We start from the raw sequence: 15,998 nt of genomic DNA on the forward strand, positions 1-15,998 counted from the left end.
ACGACGCTCGCCGAATCCGCAACACTATCAAGAGCGCTCAATCACGCACCGTCGACAACATCGTCCTTTCCCTCCAATCCGACCCCTCTTGCTCCACCATCAACCTCAGCACAACCCTCGTCGACGCTTTGATTCACGGATTCGGAGACGATTGGAAGTCCGCTCTGGGGTTCTTCACCTGGGCGGCGACTCGTCCAGGCTTCTCGCACTCCCAATTCGCTTGCGATAAGATCGTCGACATGCTTGGGAGATCGAGACAGTTCAATCGAATGTGGGATTTCTCGCACGAGATCCGTGCTAGAGGATCATTCACTCTCGGCACTGTGGCCAAGATCATGAGAAGGCTTGTGGGAGCTGGGCGCTGGAGGGATGCAGTCAAGGTGTTCGACGATTTGCCTTCACTGGGATTTGAGCAGGATGTGGATTCTATGAACCTTTTGCTTGACGCTCTATGCAAAGATGGTAAGGTTGAGGTTGCAAGAGAAGTGTTTGCAGTGCTGAAATCTAGTATTTTTCCCAATGCTCACACTTTCAACATCATTGTTCATGGTTGGTGTTGTTTGAAGAGATTGGATGAAGCCAAATGGACTTTGAAAGAGTTTGAAGGCTATGGATTTCAACCATCTGTAATCACATACTCTACATTGATCAAAGCTTATTGCGGTAGATTAAATTTCGATCGTGTTTATGAGTTGCTTGATGAAATGGAGTCAACCGGATGCCCGCCGAATGTTGTTAGTTATACGATTATCATGAAGTCAATAGCTCGATCGAGTAGGCTTGAAGAGGCGGCGAAGATTTTTGAGAGAATGAGGAGCTCCGGGTGTAAACCGGATACGTATTTCTACAACTGTTTGATTAATACTCTAGGTAAGGCAGGGCAAGTGCAAGATGCTATTCGGGTGTTTGAGATCGAAATGCCGGCCGATGGGGTTGTCCGGAGTGTATCGACTTATAATACGATGATCTCTGTGCTTTGTCAGCATGATCAGGAACGAGATGCTCTCAAAGTGTTGAAAGAGATGGAGAATTCTTCGTCTTCTTGTTCGTATTCATTGAAGCCTGATCTTCAAACATTTACACCTTTGCTCAAAATGTGTTTTAAGACAACAGTGAAAGAAGAGCTGCTTAGTGATCTTTTGAATGAGATTGTGAATAAGAATCAATTGAGTTTAGATGTTTCAACATATTCACTACTGATTCATGGACTATGTAAAGAAGGGAAGATTGAATGGGCTTGCAATCTCTTTGAAGAGATGATTGGTTTTGATATATCACCTAGATTTGAGACATGTAGACTACTTCTAGATGAAGCTGGACAGAGAGGTTTGTATGACATTGCAGAAAGGATTAAGAGTTTGTTGACGAAAATTGAAGGTCTTATTAGATGAGTAGTTTAAACTTTAGTTGTTACTATTTGCCAGTGTTCTTTAGTGACTTATATTGTTGTATTGTTGTAGGACTTCAACACAGTTTTGGTTAAATTGAGTTAAAACTACATCGGAGATCTCAAAATCTCACTTATAGGACTGTAAAATTAGACAATTTTTGTGTGTATGTATATATATATATATATGTTTTTTTTTTTTGGGGGGGAACCCACTAGAAACCCCAGGAATGTGCACAAGCTTTGGTGGAACAAGTGGGGACGAGGCCGCGCTCACATGGGCGCTGGAACCACTCGTACACAATCACTATTCACAACTCTCAGAAATATGCCCTCAGCCGAGAATCGAACTCTCATCACTTGGTGAGAGCTCTATATGTTACAAAGAAAATGTATATATATATATATATGTTGACAACAATTCACTTTTATCTGTAAATTTATGTAAATCAAAACAAAGAAAATGTTGAGACCGCATGCAAAATTAATATTACAAGATTCCATCAAGTATTTTCGAAGGTTTGTTTTTCACTTCTAAATTTGTCTGTCTTTACGACATAAAATATAATTGTAATGATTTTTATGTTTGTTAAATTTTTATTATACATTTTGTCTTCCCACATCTAATAGAATAATTAATATTTCATTATTTTTTTATTTAAATTTTATTCAAACCTGAATTGAGTAGAAGAGTTGGAATCTTAATTTGTCAACAGTTCTCTTAAAAAACCTATATATCCACAATTCTCTTAAAAAAAAAAGCAGCTGTATAATAAGTGGCTTATTCCAACAAAAATCCATCACCAACAAACGCATGCAGACCAGCCAAGCCTTAAAAAAATTGCACTTATTGCAATAATAACAGCAACACATCTACATCAAAAGTTCAAAACCACTACGCATATCTTAGCACACAACACCAGCAAAAGAGAATTCACCTAACTATGCCTTCTAACTAGTTCTCATCACAAAACTTCAATAATAATTGGGCAACAAAGTGAAGAGGTATTCAACAAGTTCTGTACAGGTTCTGAAGCCCCAAAAAACGAAAAAAAAAAAAACCAATAGAAGAGATGTCAAGCTTGATCATTCTCTCATTTGCTATCTGTGAAATCAGCATCAATTACATCTCCACCATCAGTTCCCTTGTCTGAAGATCCAGCAGGTCCAGCATCAGCACCTGGTGCAGGGCCAGCTCCTGGGCTGCCGCCTGGCTGATTGTAGAGTGATTGGCCAATCTGCATCACCTCCTGGTTCAAAGCAGCCATAGCGTCCTTAATTCCTTGTGTTGATCCACCAGAAATGGCATCTTTTAGTTCGCTTAACTTTGCCTCGACCTTCTCTTTGACAGCTGCAGGTACTTTGTCACCTAACTCCTTCAATTGTTTTTCAGTTTGATAGACGACGGAATCAGCCTGATTCTTGGTGTCTATCGCATCTCTCTTCTCCTTGTCCTCCTTTGCAAACCTTTCAGCTTCCTTCACCATCCGATCAACCTAAAACATTCAACATGAGGGGGTTAAAACTACAACTTCAGCTGGGTAATTTGTAAATCTGGCTGACACATAAAGTGTTGCATTACCTCATCGTTGGGTAAGGTGCTTGCTCCGGTGATGGTGATGTCTTGTTTCTTTCCTGTGCCCTTGTCCACAGCTGTGACTGAGAGAATACCATTGGCATCAATGTCAAACTTGACTTCAATCTGTGGAACACCACGCGGTGCTGGAGGAATTCCGTCAAGGCGGAAACTTCCAAGTGATTTATTGTCTCTTACAAATTCTCTTTCACCCTGGAGAACATTAATTTCAACACTTGTCTGTCCATCTGCAGCTGTCGAGAAGACCTCAGACTTGGAGGTAGGCAATGTTGTGTTCCTAGGTATAATCTTTGTCATCACTCCACCTAGGGTCTCCAACCCAAGAGAGAGTGGCGTAACATCCAAAAGAACAATATCACTGACATCTCCAGACAAGACTCCAGCCTGAAATAGGAAATGCCAATAAATTTCAATATAATAAAAGTAGAAATCAACTCATTCCAAGCAGACTAACAAATCAATTGTTTTTTCACATGGGCAATAAAACCAAGAAAGAATAGTAACATTTGCAAAGACTCAAGTAACAACAAACTAAAAAAACAATTAGCCGTGGAGTAAATAATGAATATAAGAATTAAAATGGACCAACCTGAACTGCAGCTCCAAGAGCAACCACTTCATCAGGGTTGACAGTAACATTGGGGTCCTTTCCAGTCATCTTCTTCACGAGTTCTTGAACAGCTGGAATTCGTGTAGATCCTCCCACAAGAATCACCTCATCCAGATCAGTAAATGATAGTTTTGCATCTCTCAATGCATTCTCTACAGGAGTTTTAAGCCTAAATAGAAACAATACAAACTATCAGAAAGCTTAATCTTGAACAAAATCAGAAAGCTTAATAAGAAGAAATAAGTTTATCCATATGCATAACTCATACAAAATTTGCATGGGAGGAACAATATAACGAACAACTAAATGACGAACCATCAAAAAGCAATGATGTTTCTGGAGAGCAGACGAGCAACTAATCAAGACCAAAGAAAAAAAATTAGAGAAAATCCCACGCATCTGATCATCAGCTAGCACCAAAGCCCAACCATCCCAAACTTCACAGAAAGTAAAAACCCCTTAAATTTAGTAAAGTAGTGGGACACCATATGACACTAACAATGTGCCTTGAGTTGCATATAGAACACTGATGTTGATGATATATATGAATTAACAATTTCAAATCATGAGCCTCTACCTCTCAAACTGATAAAGGTTTGCAACCTCAAATAACTTGCATAAGAACAAAAGAAAGACATCCAAAATGTGAAGAAGGCATCTGATTGGAAGCTATTATGAAATATTGATTAATACATACAGTAATGAATCTCAGCTTTTTGAGCCATTCAGTTCATATGACTGAAGTCATATGATAAGATCAGAACCTCACCTGTCAAGAAGATCTGAGCACAACTCCTCAAATTTGGCTCTTGTTATAGTTGTCTCTATATGCTTGGGACCGTCAGCTGTCGCTGTAATGAATGGCAAACTACCAAAAAGGAAAGAAGACAATAGAGGTAAGAGGAAGGAACTCAAAAGGCTTTGAGGAAGAAATAATCAAGAAAAACATAAAACAACACCTACCTAATGTTTGTTTGGGTTAATGATGATAGTTCCATCTTAGCCTTCTCTGCTGTTTCAGTGAGTCGTTGAAGGGCTTGTTTATCCTTCAGTAGATCAATGCCTTCGTCTCTTTTGAAGTTTGCCGCCAGCCAATCGACAACTCTCTGTTTGTCAAATAGTGGAAATGAAAAACAATGGCTTAAGATGGTATAAACATGTCTTGAGATGACCAATAGATGCCCCCAATAAGAAGAGTGCAAGAGTTTCAGAGTAAAGAGTCATAAAAGAGGTAGAAGTAGACCTAAAAGAGTGTTTAGTACAAACTTTTCGTAATGGTATGTCTATTTTTTGTTTATCTAAATTCCTTTAGCTTTTGATAGACCAACATGGAACGGAAAGATTCATGTAGCCAAACCCAAATAATTGGGACTCACGGCTTTTGTTGTTGGTGGTCGTTGATATATGTTTGGTGTAAGTAAAAACTTCAGCCTATAGGAAGTTATGAATGCAAGATATATGGAATTTAAAAATAAATAAATAAATAAATAAAATAAAAAGCAGGAACCTTGTGGGTGGCACATTTCAATGAGTCATTGTACCAGTAAGCCATCAAAACACGAGTCTTCAATATCACAAAATAAATACATATGTATGCACATGCATAAAAACGACTGCATGCCATCTTGACTAAGTTAATAAGCATTAAAATGGAAAACATATAGTCACACAACAGAAAACGTTTTTGTAAAGACTGTAAAATGATATCAAATCAACTTCATGTTGCAGTATTTCAATATCAAACTATATCATTCAGCCAGTTCTTACCATGCATGCATTTAGTAAATATCACATTTTTTTTCTACTGCATGGACTCTTAACAGCCTTCCAAGTAACACATGCACTATCACTGCAAACTAATATTCATGAAATTGCTAAACAATTAACGTAAACAATTACCTTATCAAAGTCATCCCCTCCAAGATGAGTGTCTCCAGAAGTTGAAAGCACCTCAAAAACTCCATCTCCAACCTCGAGAACTGCAGCAAATTATTAGAAAAATATTACTCAAAAGAATGTTGCAATTATTATTAGGCTTGCTAATTCAGCCAACAGAATAATATTTCAGTTGGATGGTCAACATTAGACCTGGACAGGACATCTATGAACAAATATAATAAGAGATAATGCCAAAAATCTATCTAACTATTTGATGCCATAGATTTGAGGGTTAATACTTTATCAAATACACACATGCAGCAAGCAAAAAAAAAAAAATGCTTAATTAATAATACTGTTAAAGATAGCCTCAACTTCTAACTAATCATTTCGATTACTGTTGAAGAAGTTGATAGTGTTATAATGCATAAAAGATCAACAAGAGACAGAGAATAATTCTGGTTCCACTCCAAACCATATATCAACTGAAAGTGCAGTGAAAAACAAGAGCCTATGCAAAAGCATACAATACATGACTTGAATCTGTCAAGAGGAATACGAAAAAATTAACACAGAGGAAACAGCAAGACATTGACTAGTTTTATACCTGAGACATCAAATGTACCACCCCCCAAGTCGAACACCAGAATAGTTTCATTGTTCTTTTTTTCAAATCCATATGCCAGGGAAGCAGCAGTTGGTTCATTAATGATTCGAAGAACCTCTAAACCAGCAATCCGACCAGCATCTTTTGTTGCTGTCCTTTGCGAGTCATTAAAATATGCAGGAACTGTCACTACCGCCTTAGTGACCTTGTCATTTAAAAACTTGGACGCATCATCCACTAGCTTTCTCAATACCTGAAATCCCAAAATAAACATTCAACATTGAACTTAAAAATAGAACATTTAGTATGATAGACCAACAAATCCCCCTTACTTTCATAGTCACTGCATCAAAATCATTGATTGAATAAAAGCAAGACAGAGCCATAGAGATAAATGCATAAACAAACAGAGAATAAACAAAGAGTGCGCATCAAATAGATAAAAAAAGTAAAAAACCTGAGCTGAGATCTCCTCGGCGGCAAACTGCTTCCCAATGGCAGGGCACTCAAGCTTCACATTCCCATTCTCATCCTTAACAACTCTATAAGAAACCTGCTTGGATTCCTCATCGACCTCCGACATCTTCCTCCCGATAAAGCGCTTAACTGAGAAAAACGTATTCTCAGGATTAACCACAGCCTGCCGCTTGGCAATCTGCCCAACGAGCCGATCTCCAGTCTTCGTATAAGCCACAACCGACGGCGTAGTCCGCTGGCCCTCAGCGTTGGTCACAATAGTGGGCTTTCCACCCTCCATCGCAGCAACAGCAGAGTTTGTGGTTCCAAGGTCGATACCAACAACCTTCTCAGCAGCTACCCGGACAGGACCCCGTGTGGCTCGGAGCCGTAGAGGACGTGCTTGGCGTGCGACGAAGCGGCTACGGCAGCCGAAGAAGAGTGAACGAGAGGAAGCTATGCGGGGAGACGAAGTGAAAGCTGAAGGTGAGCCAAGGGAGTGGACATGGCTTGCGGATGAGGTCGCCATTGATAGAATCCCAAACCCTAACCCTAACCCTAACCCTAACGAAAGAGCTTGAGAATTCGCTCGCGTTCGAGAAGATAAGATGAGAAGATCGCCGGAGAAAAAGAGAGGTTTATAGAGAGAAATGGTTGATGTTTTCTCGTGTTTTCCCGTACTCCAGTGCGCCCGTGCGGGTACTAATGAACGGTGATCTTATGCCTCGAGATCTGCACATTTGTAATCTTGAAAAACAATATACGGTGGATGATGAGGATGTATGTGCAGGTAATGCAGGAGAAGTGTGACCGGAGGTGTGGGTTAGGTTCGGACACGTGGAAGCTTCCAGGAAGTTCTGGTGAGGCATGCGGAGCCTTCCCGGGCAATCGAGAGGTGTGATTCGCACGTGCGAGGATTGGTACCTACGTGGGACCCACAAGTGGCATTTTGGCTTGTATTTTAAGTTGTGAAAGTTCCGGATTGGTCCAGTAATTATTACAAATTATCGATATTAATCCTTCTAAATTGGACTATGGCTTTCGAAATAAAAATGAATTTGTTTTACATAATTTTTTTTAAAAATAAAATAAGTTAATTTTAAAATCAAAATATATGTTTTCATATAATTTAAAAATCATAAGTGAATGTGTGTTTTTTTTTACAAAAACACTACCTCGCAAGAGGTTATTAAAAAATAAATAAATATAGCAATACATTAACTAGAGATTTATTAATTCAGACATATCATTTATTTATGTAGTACTGATACTATTAAATTAGTTATTTAATTTTCACCATTTAAATAACAATGTATTAGACTTGACAGTAATTTATTTTATTTTTATTTATTGATCTTGAAAATCAACCTATTATAAAATAGTTTTATGAATAACTATATATATGTACATATATTAAAATAAGTGCATAAATTACCTTTTAAATCCTATTTCTAGTTATATTCCATTATGAAAAATTTATTGTTATATTTATTTTCCGTATAGCACTGAATATTTTATACTGCAGGGAAAATTTTTTAAAATCATGAGAAAAATGTTGAAAGATTTGTCCTTTGAGTAAAATTATTGGAGTTTTCTGGGCTTTTTTGATAAAAGTTATGGGTGTGTTTGTAATTTCGCTGTCCCGCTTTCCCGCCAATTCTATCCATCTCTCCCGCTCCAAAAACCCTAATTTCCTCCTTCCCTCCTTCAAGCTTTTCGCACAATCGCCTTCTTCGCCATGGAAGCAGAGATCAAGGCGGAGTTCGAGAGGAACGGGTTCTCGCTCGTCTCCGAAGATGAGATCCTTCACAAATGTGAGACCTTTCCTAACATCTACCTTTTTCACTTTGGATTTCTTTGTTTCTCTGGAGAAGCCTCGGTAATCTCTGTGTTTTGATTCGAATAGGTCTTACTTTTTGCATCAATTTCAAGCTCAGCCCGTCAGATCTCGTTTCCAATTGGGAGATTTATTATCTCAACAGGTGGGATCGCGGTTAGCTTTTGTTTGATTTCCATATCTTCGATTCTTCATATCTCTATGACGCTAAGACATTGGATTCATATTGTGATGGTATTTTAATATTGAAAAGCAATTGTGATGTTTTTCTTATGAAATTTGGAATTTTTGATGCAGAGACCTGAGTTTTTATATGATAGCCAGATGTGTGAAGTCCTTTGGATTGTCACTATAGAATTGGAAATTATAAATAAATATTTTTCTATAAATTATTTTATGAATTATAGAAAAGAAAATCAAATTTAGTTCTGGTGGTGTTGTAGTGTGTGCACTGTGTTGCCCATTCATCCCATAGAAACCAGAATAAATCCTGGAGTGTGCCTGTTACATCTGGCAATATATGTTTTTGAGTAGTTGGCAATGGTATTTATGGGTTAATGGTGTGTTTTATGAATTAATTTCCCTTGTAACCCTTATGTGTGTTGTATGCTTCTTACTAATTTGCCGATAACTTTAAATATTGTACGCATTCTGCAGAGAGCTAACTGGATTGCAGTTAGAAGATTCTTACATGGATGGCTTTTTATCGTACCTTCAAAATGAAGTCAAGGAAAGAACAATCAAAGACGAACCACACTTGCATAGTTATTCCAACAGTGATGTTGGCATGTAAGCACAAAAGATTTATGCAACATAATTTTTTTTCATATATTTTCTAGCATCAGTTGATGTGCATGAATTTGAAAGCTCTTGATCTTTGTGTTAGTTGCCTTATAAGTATTCTAAAGTTCAATTTTTGTAGCCTTCTGAATGATGAGTGTGATGGTATCAAGGAGAGCTTGCTTGACACCCCAGTCGTAGGCAGTCAGTATGAGAGACCATATTTAGACAATGGTGTTGCAGTGACTCCAAAAACAAATGAGAAAGGCTCACGTTTGAAAGATTCAAAGACTGCCTACGATCGGGTTACTCCTTTTGGCCAACGGATGAATAAATTTGTACCCCAGTTCACTTTCAATGATAAAATTATGGATGATGGGATAGGAAGGCAAGAAAATGAAAACACGGAAGATGACTTCATCAAACGAGTTCAGCCTAGTGAAAGTTGTTCTTTGCGAGTTCATTGCTCAAAACCAGAGCCCGGTTGCCGGTTCATGTACGATAGCATTGAAGACAAGGTATGTTAGTTTCACCAGTCATTCAATTCTGCGTTCCAATATCTATGGTACCATCTCTAATATGTTATCCTTTGGAACTTAGTTCATTGCCCTTGAGAACCGCATCAAAAAGCACGCAGATGCTTTTGCTGCGTCCGGTCTTTATGGAGAACCTACTGACGCTACATTGGCTACACAGGTTGAAAACCAATCTCTCATTGCCTGATTCTCAAACTGTGCACTTATCCATTTCTAAAATATGTAACAGTAGCATTTTTTATTTTTAATCTGTTAGATATTGATAGGAAAAGGACCATTTTCTTCAAACATATGCATGTTGTGTTTGTGGTTTTAGTTGCCCAAACAAATAATGACATGATGTAGTTAGCTGATTAAATGACTGTCCCCTTTCAGAAAAATGTGTTTACTGTTGGTATGATTTGCTGTGATGGAGATGGTCATCTGAATGAGAAGTCTGTCGTTTTGCAAGGCAGGTAGAATACTTCTCTACATTTTTCCTTTTCAGGCACATTTTGTGTTTGCATCTCATGATTGGGAAGGAAAATTTTCTTTATTCATTGATTATGGGCGCTTCTTGTAACAGCGCTGCGCATTCTGGAGGGCAGCGAGTGCGCCTTGATCTGCATAATTTGGCACAATTTTCTTTATTTCCTGGACAAGTATGTTTACACCTCAGATAATCCATATCCCATTTGTACAAACATGTTAGCACTTTTGGGCAATTTGAATTTAAGAGAGATCGGATTCCAGGTAGTTGGTGTTGAGGGCTACAATCCCAGTGGACACTGTCTGATCACGTCAAAAGTCGTCGATTCTTTGCCATACATTCCTGAAGGTGATCTTCCTCCTGCTAAGAAGCTAGCCATGGACCAGGACTTTGTTACAAGCTCTCCTTCAGGAACATCAAAAAGACTTTCCTTGGTGTGTCCTGATTATGTCTCATTTCTTCCTTTAATTTTACTAGAAACAACATCCTAATGTTAGACATTTAAGGAATGAAAGCTTTTCACGGAATTACATGCACAGCATCTTATTGGCAGCTAAAATTAAATGGTGATATGATCATATATTTCTGCCATATGATATCCTAGAAATATCATACTTGCTGATCCTCCAAAGGATAAACTAAACCTGTGACTGATACTAATACCTATCAGAATTAGTTCGTCTTAATATTTTCCAGGGAAAGCCACAACAGTCGCTGTGGAATTATTTTTTATATCATTGATTTGTCTTATAGATAGCTTGAGAAATTGTTAAAAACAGGAAATCCACTTGCTTTATAGATTCCACTATTTATGTAAAAATGAACCATATTCTTGCGGCTTCAGTTAATAGAAAAGGAGAAATGTCATAATTTCTTATTATGTTATTCCTACATTTTGATCAGTTTCTTACCATTTGTAGGTTGCTGCAGCTGGCCCATTTACAACAACTGACAATCTGTTGTTTGAACCTCTAACAGAACTGCTTTCATATGCCAGCAGAAAACAGTCTCAATTGCTTTTGCTGGTAGTCTCAAGACAACTCATAATAGACCATAAACTTCAGTAATAACTAAATCAACTTTGTTGTTTTTATCCTTTGTTCTTATTATATAGATGGGGCCATTCCTTGATTCTGAGCATCCTGAGATCAAAAAGGGTACTGTTGACCAAAGTTTTGATGAAATCTTTCACATTGAAGTTCTTAGGAAGGTAAGTCATTTTATCAAGCACAGTGACAACAGGATGGTTTATCAGTGAAACTTATACATACCTTATTTGTTGTTCTCGTAGTTGCAAGACTACATTGAGTTTATGGGTCCTTCTACTCGTGTTATCCTCGTGCCATCAATACGTGATGCCAACCATGGCTTTGTATTTCCTCAGGTCCGAATATTTGTAAAGCTGGCTTCAACTTTCATATTCCAGTCTAATTTAATTGGTAAATGAATAATGTTTATGTAGTGTGTGATGAGGGAAAATTATATCTGAATGTGTATTTCATGAAAGTAAATCATATTCATATTTTACTTTAAAATAGTATAGCCTTAGCTGGGCGCTGCACTGAAAAGACTGAGGTAAGTCACCTATTTCAGACTTAAAACTAAATGCTCTACTGTGACTTACAACCATTATTTACAAACAGCTCCTAAACATCAGCTTCCAATGTAGATTTTATCAATACTGTTTGCTAACCTCTGTCATATTGTTGGTTTTGGCAGCCTGCATTTGACATTCACCTACCAGACAAAATCAGACATCAGGTACTAATATTCTTTTGATCCAGAAATCCTTCAGATCATATTCCCATGCTAACTGGTTTTCTTTGTAAGAAAGCTATGTGCTAGAACTATTAACGTTTAGCTTTTCCTCTCAGATAATTTGTCTTTCCAATCCAAGTCTTGTCAGTGCAAATGAGGTATACAAAACTTCCAGATTATACTTGTGTTTGTTTTGGTTCTTTTAATCTCAAACCCTTTTAAGTTTTTACAAGCTATTCCTAATCCAGTTCATACATGATCTTTTTCCATTAATATTTCAGATTATGCTTGGTTGCTGTACTGTGGACATATTAAAACAGCTTAGCAGCGAGGAAATCTCACGGACTCCAGCTGACGCCACATCTAGAGATCGTATGGGAAGAATTGCAACTCATTTATTGAACCAACGGGGGTATATACACCTCAATTGTTTAAAGTATTTGAATGATCATCAACAGCCATGATTCAGAAATTACTTATATACAGGTACTATCCTTTATATCCGCCCTCTGTGGATACTCCTCTTGACCTTGCACTCACACCAGAAGCCTTGGACATCCCAACCATTCCAGATGTTCTTATACTACCATCAGATCTTGCTCCATTTGTGAAGGTAATAATCACTAGAATAAGTATCCATTATTATTTAAAGGTAATATCTCTGATTCACTGGTGCTTTTGAGCAGTGAAATAATTTGACCGAAATTTGAAAAACTTTCATCATTGTTACCATATCATGTTAATGTTTCATAGGCCAGATGATAAATGTTTCTTATTCTAAAATGCAGGTTCTATCCCTGGGAGAAGGAAATGATGGAGGAGAGCTTGTGAAGTGCTTGTGCATGAATCCTGGCAGATTAGCAAAGGGTGTTGGAGGTGGAACCTTTGTAGAGCTTAAATACCAAGACAATCTTGACAAGTCTAGGGCATCAATCATCAGAATATAGAAACACATGTGGATTAGGGCTTGACCTTGATCTTCTGGAAAGCTATGTTTGACAGAACCCAATGACTGCTTGTCTTGCTTTGTTTGCTGACCATTAATTCATTTAATTTAATATGGTTTGCTGAAACCACAGCATTATGTTCAGGTAGTCTTATCTTGTACTTGATACAAAACCTTTTGAAGTGGTTTTATTTAAGGAATTAATTGATGCAATTTATCAATAAAATTAGGATTTTGCTGAAGTTATATTTTCTGAGTTGAGAGAGATCAGCTACTTCTATTTTTAGATCAATCTGAACTTTATAATTGAGCGAACTTAGCAGCTGGTAATGTGAAATTTCTCATGCAAAGTGAAATGAGTGTACTGCTTATTACTGGAACTGCTTTTCCTTTCTCTGCTAATTAGGCAACAATTTCCATCAGAATAATAATTTCAAATCAAGGTCACAACTTAGAACCTAATTACAAGATTAGAGCACTTAATAGTAAGGAACAATCTGTATGTCAGCATTATTTGTTTAGATTTTCTGACAAATATAAAGCAAAACAATGAAACATAAAGCAGCTGACAGGATTAGATTCTGTACAATCTCACAACAAATGAAATGCCAATCTTCATTAAAAAGAATTATCTTTCCTTCTTTCCATTTGCCAAAAGCTTGATTTTTCTTTACACAAATGACATGCTACCCATTACCGAAAGAACATAAAAAGTACAAGATAAAGTCAAAAGGAACACGGACGACGTTCTCACTCAAATAGAGAAAATAAGTCGAAGAATTTGGTCACAAGCAAATAATTCAATTCAATGGAATCAAATAAAGAGAAGGTGATAACCATGTGAAGCTTCATGAACAGAATTAGCATATATGTATGTATATATGCATTTTGATCTTAACTTTTGAGTATACTGTTTCACATTTATTAAGAGGTAAAACACATGACAAATGACGGTAATCAAATGAAAAATTTGACAGAAACAATCCATATCATATTGGTAGCTGCTATTACATGTTCAGATACCTAACTAACCTTTCAAAGATCATCTAAAAAGCACAAACATTGCTGAAGAAATTTGCTCATGGTTAGTGATAACAAAGTAGCTACCTTTCTTTCTTCTCTGAACTCCCAATTGTCTCCTTATACAACTCAATCCAAAGATTTGAAATCCAAAGAATGCTCACTCCGATAGCAGCACCGACAACAACGATCCATGACACAGACACCCAATTAGGAATTACGTCATTCGCCTGGCCGCTAAGATAATACGCGCTCATCTTGAAAAAGAACAGTGGTCCTGCAATTACCCTCATGAGAGTATACAAGGAGTAGAAAGGAAATGACAAGAGCTTGTCTAGTCTTGCAGCATTAACCGACTCTGTCTTCCGGATCCTGGCAAGAGTCCAAACATTTTGCCAAGGACTAGTGACCTCCGCAAGCACGAGAAGGACAAGCAGTGCGAAAGCACCATGAAGGACAAGGTACCGACAAGTGACAAACACGAAGAGGGTTGCAAGATGGTGGGCAATGAAGAGGTAGTCTCCGGGGATTAGAATGAGGTAGTGAAGGAGATCGACTGTGAAATAAGCAATGCTGTAATCAAGAACTAGGTTATCAAAATTGGTGTTTGGAAATGCAAATCCCCAAGAGGGGTGGGTTAGGATTGCAGAGGTGGCCAAGAAGACGGCCGGAGTGCCATGGAAGAGTGAGATGAAGCAGCTTGATGCTTCCCTCCGTTGATTCATGCTCCAATTGCGGAACACTATGAAGCGACCAATGAGGTATATGAGGCAAAACATCAAAAAGAAAGATGGGAACAGTGAGGAACCAATGGTTAGGGCTTCCATGGTTGAAAAAAAACAAACAAGAAAAAGCGAACTAGGGCTAGAAACTAGGTTTCAATGTCCAGATTGACTGATGAATTAGCAAAATTTCAAGCGGAGCCCTTGTGAGGATTGGAAAGCCTAAAGGTGGGATTTTGAGAGGATTTTTACAGCTATAACAGCATAGAAATGCCAGGAAATGAATCAAAAAATTCGAACTACAACAATAGTAAGGAAAATTATTGAACTAAAATTCAAGCTAAAAATGCACGGGAAATCGAATTCAGAGAATGATCATCAACCTAGAAAAGAACTCACAAGTCACAAACTTTCAATCAAGATCCGGAGAAAAAGAGAATTCAAACCCACGAAATAGAGCTCAAACCTCACAAAACCATAGATCAAGACTCAAGATAAACCTAGGGTTTTGGGAGAAGGGAATGGATCAAAGATCAAGAAGGATCAAGGATACCTCGACGCCGGCGATGAAGGCTCTGTAGAAGCTCGAATCGGGAGCGAAGCACCCCGAGAGGAGGTCAAGAATCCGGCGAGCGGAGGTAAAGGAGCGGTTGGCCTCGTCGAGATGGTGAGAATTCGAAGAGGGTAAGCTTTATAGTTTATATTCAGTGACAAGCTCCCAAAAAGTAGATATTTATACTTGAACGGTATTATGTGACCCATAAGTTAACACACAAAGTATTAAATAATAATAATAAATAAATAAAATAATATATATATATATAATTATAATAAGTAAATATAATAATTATATTTAGGAAAAACATTCCAATAATCTATCACTTTCCTGGGTGTTTGATGGGGAAGGAGTGGGACAAACCTGTTTGTTCTAATTTGTTTTTTCCATTGGTTTCTCATTATTATTTTTATTAATTTATCTAAAACAAATAAAAATTAATTAATTATCTTCAATATTTAAAATTTAAAATTGCTTGCAAATATAAAGGCTAATATTTTATACAAAAAATTTATATTCATCAATTGAAAAATCATTTTGTATCAATAATTTTAATTTAATGAAATTTAAAAAGTGTATAATTTGGGGACAAATTCCTAAAAGCAAGACTTCTCATTTATTCTCAGTACACATCCAAACAAAAGTGAAAATAAACCATAACTCAGAACTATCAAAACACTACCCCAAACATCTCAATTAATTGGGATGTTTTGATAGTTCTGAGTTATGGTTTATATATATATATATATATATATATATATATATATATATATATATATGCATGTATATAATTACTTGCATTAAACATGTATCAATATGACATAAAAATTTATGTAATT

The 15,998-nt window shown here is 37.2% G+C and overlaps 4 protein-coding genes across 4 annotated transcripts; 2 read left to right on the forward strand and 2 right to left on the reverse strand.

The window, feature by feature from the left end:
- The first annotated feature begins 158 nt into the window (after positions 1-158).
- LOC120261480 (pentatricopeptide repeat-containing protein At3g04130, mitochondrial) lies at positions 159-1,628 on the forward strand. Its single transcript, XM_039269394.1, has one exon. The coding sequence runs from the start codon at positions 240-242 to the stop codon at positions 1,389-1,391; it is 1,152 nt and encodes a 383-aa protein (XP_039125328.1). The 5' UTR covers positions 159-239; the 3' UTR covers positions 1,392-1,628.
- Positions 1,629-2,219: 591 nt separating this feature from the next.
- On the reverse strand, positions 2,220-7,147 carry LOC120261478 (stromal 70 kDa heat shock-related protein, chloroplastic-like). Its single transcript, XM_039269392.1, has 8 exons — positions 6,537-7,147; positions 6,080-6,332; positions 5,494-5,573; positions 4,558-4,700; positions 4,364-4,462; positions 3,574-3,763; positions 2,970-3,368; positions 2,220-2,883 (listed from the first exon to the last, which is right to left on the reverse strand). Exons 1-8 carry the CDS (start codon positions 7,062-7,064, stop codon positions 2,482-2,484), a joined length of 2,094 nt encoding a protein of 697 aa, XP_039125326.1. The 5' UTR covers positions 7,065-7,147; the 3' UTR covers positions 2,220-2,481.
- A 1,045-nt stretch (positions 7,148-8,192) lies between these two features.
- Positions 8,193-13,093, forward strand: LOC120261479 (DNA polymerase alpha subunit B). The gene is made up of 16 exons (XM_039269393.1): positions 8,193-8,349; positions 8,442-8,517; positions 9,030-9,161; positions 9,295-9,670; positions 9,753-9,848; positions 10,064-10,143; positions 10,254-10,329; positions 10,421-10,591; positions 11,078-11,182; positions 11,272-11,367; positions 11,449-11,541; positions 11,877-11,918; positions 12,032-12,073; positions 12,197-12,327; positions 12,402-12,528; positions 12,704-13,093. Exons 1-16 carry the CDS (start codon positions 8,274-8,276, stop codon positions 12,860-12,862), a joined length of 1,878 nt encoding a protein of 625 aa, XP_039125327.1. The 5' UTR covers positions 8,193-8,273; the 3' UTR covers positions 12,863-13,093.
- Positions 13,094-13,708: 615 nt separating this feature from the next.
- Positions 13,709-15,292, reverse strand: LOC120260337 (TLC domain-containing protein At5g14285). Its single transcript, XM_039267780.1, has one exon. The coding sequence runs from the start codon at positions 14,706-14,708 to the stop codon at positions 13,965-13,967; it is 744 nt and encodes a 247-aa protein (XP_039123714.1). The 5' UTR covers positions 14,709-15,292; the 3' UTR covers positions 13,709-13,964.
- Positions 15,293-15,998: the final 706 nt, after the last annotated feature.

This window comes from Dioscorea cayenensis, chromosome 5 (genome assembly GCF_009730915.1).
Source record: "Dioscorea cayenensis subsp. rotundata cultivar TDr96_F1 chromosome 5, TDr96_F1_v2_PseudoChromosome.rev07_lg8_w22 25.fasta, whole genome shotgun sequence".
NCBI classification, from domain to species: domain Eukaryota; kingdom Viridiplantae; phylum Streptophyta; class Magnoliopsida; order Dioscoreales; family Dioscoreaceae; genus Dioscorea; species Dioscorea cayenensis.

Excerpts from the sequence above, each read along its gene's own strand:
- LOC120261479 (XM_039269393.1), top strand. The coding sequence starts at position 8,274 with ATGGAAGCAGAGATCAAGGCGGAGTTCGAGAGGAACGGGTTCTCGCTC. Across the intron at positions 8,518-9,029 it reads GAGATTTATTATCTCAACAG|AGAGCTAACTGGATTGCAGT; the intron begins GTGGGATCGCGG and ends CGCATTCTGCAG. Across the intron at positions 9,162-9,294 it reads TCCAACAGTGATGTTGGCAT|CCTTCTGAATGATGAGTGTG; the intron begins GTAAGCACAAAA and ends CAATTTTTGTAG.
- LOC120260337 (XM_039267780.1), bottom strand. The coding sequence starts at position 14,708 with ATGGAAGCCCTAACCATTGGTTCCTCACTGTTCCCATCTTTCTTTTTG.
- LOC120261480 (XM_039269394.1), top strand. The coding sequence starts at position 240 with ATGCTTGGGAGATCGAGACAGTTCAATCGAATGTGGGATTTCTCGCAC.
- LOC120261478 (XM_039269392.1), bottom strand. The coding sequence starts at position 7,064 with ATGGCGACCTCATCCGCAAGCCATGTCCACTCCCTTGGCTCACCTTCA. Across the intron at positions 4,701-5,493 it reads GAGGGGATGACTTTGATAAG|AGAGTTGTCGATTGGCTGGC; the intron begins GTAATTGTTTAC and ends TTTGACAAACAG. Across the intron at positions 3,764-4,363 it reads TGCTCAGATCTTCTTGACAG|GCTTAAAACTCCTGTAGAGA; the intron begins GTGAGGTTCTGA and ends GTTTCTATTTAG.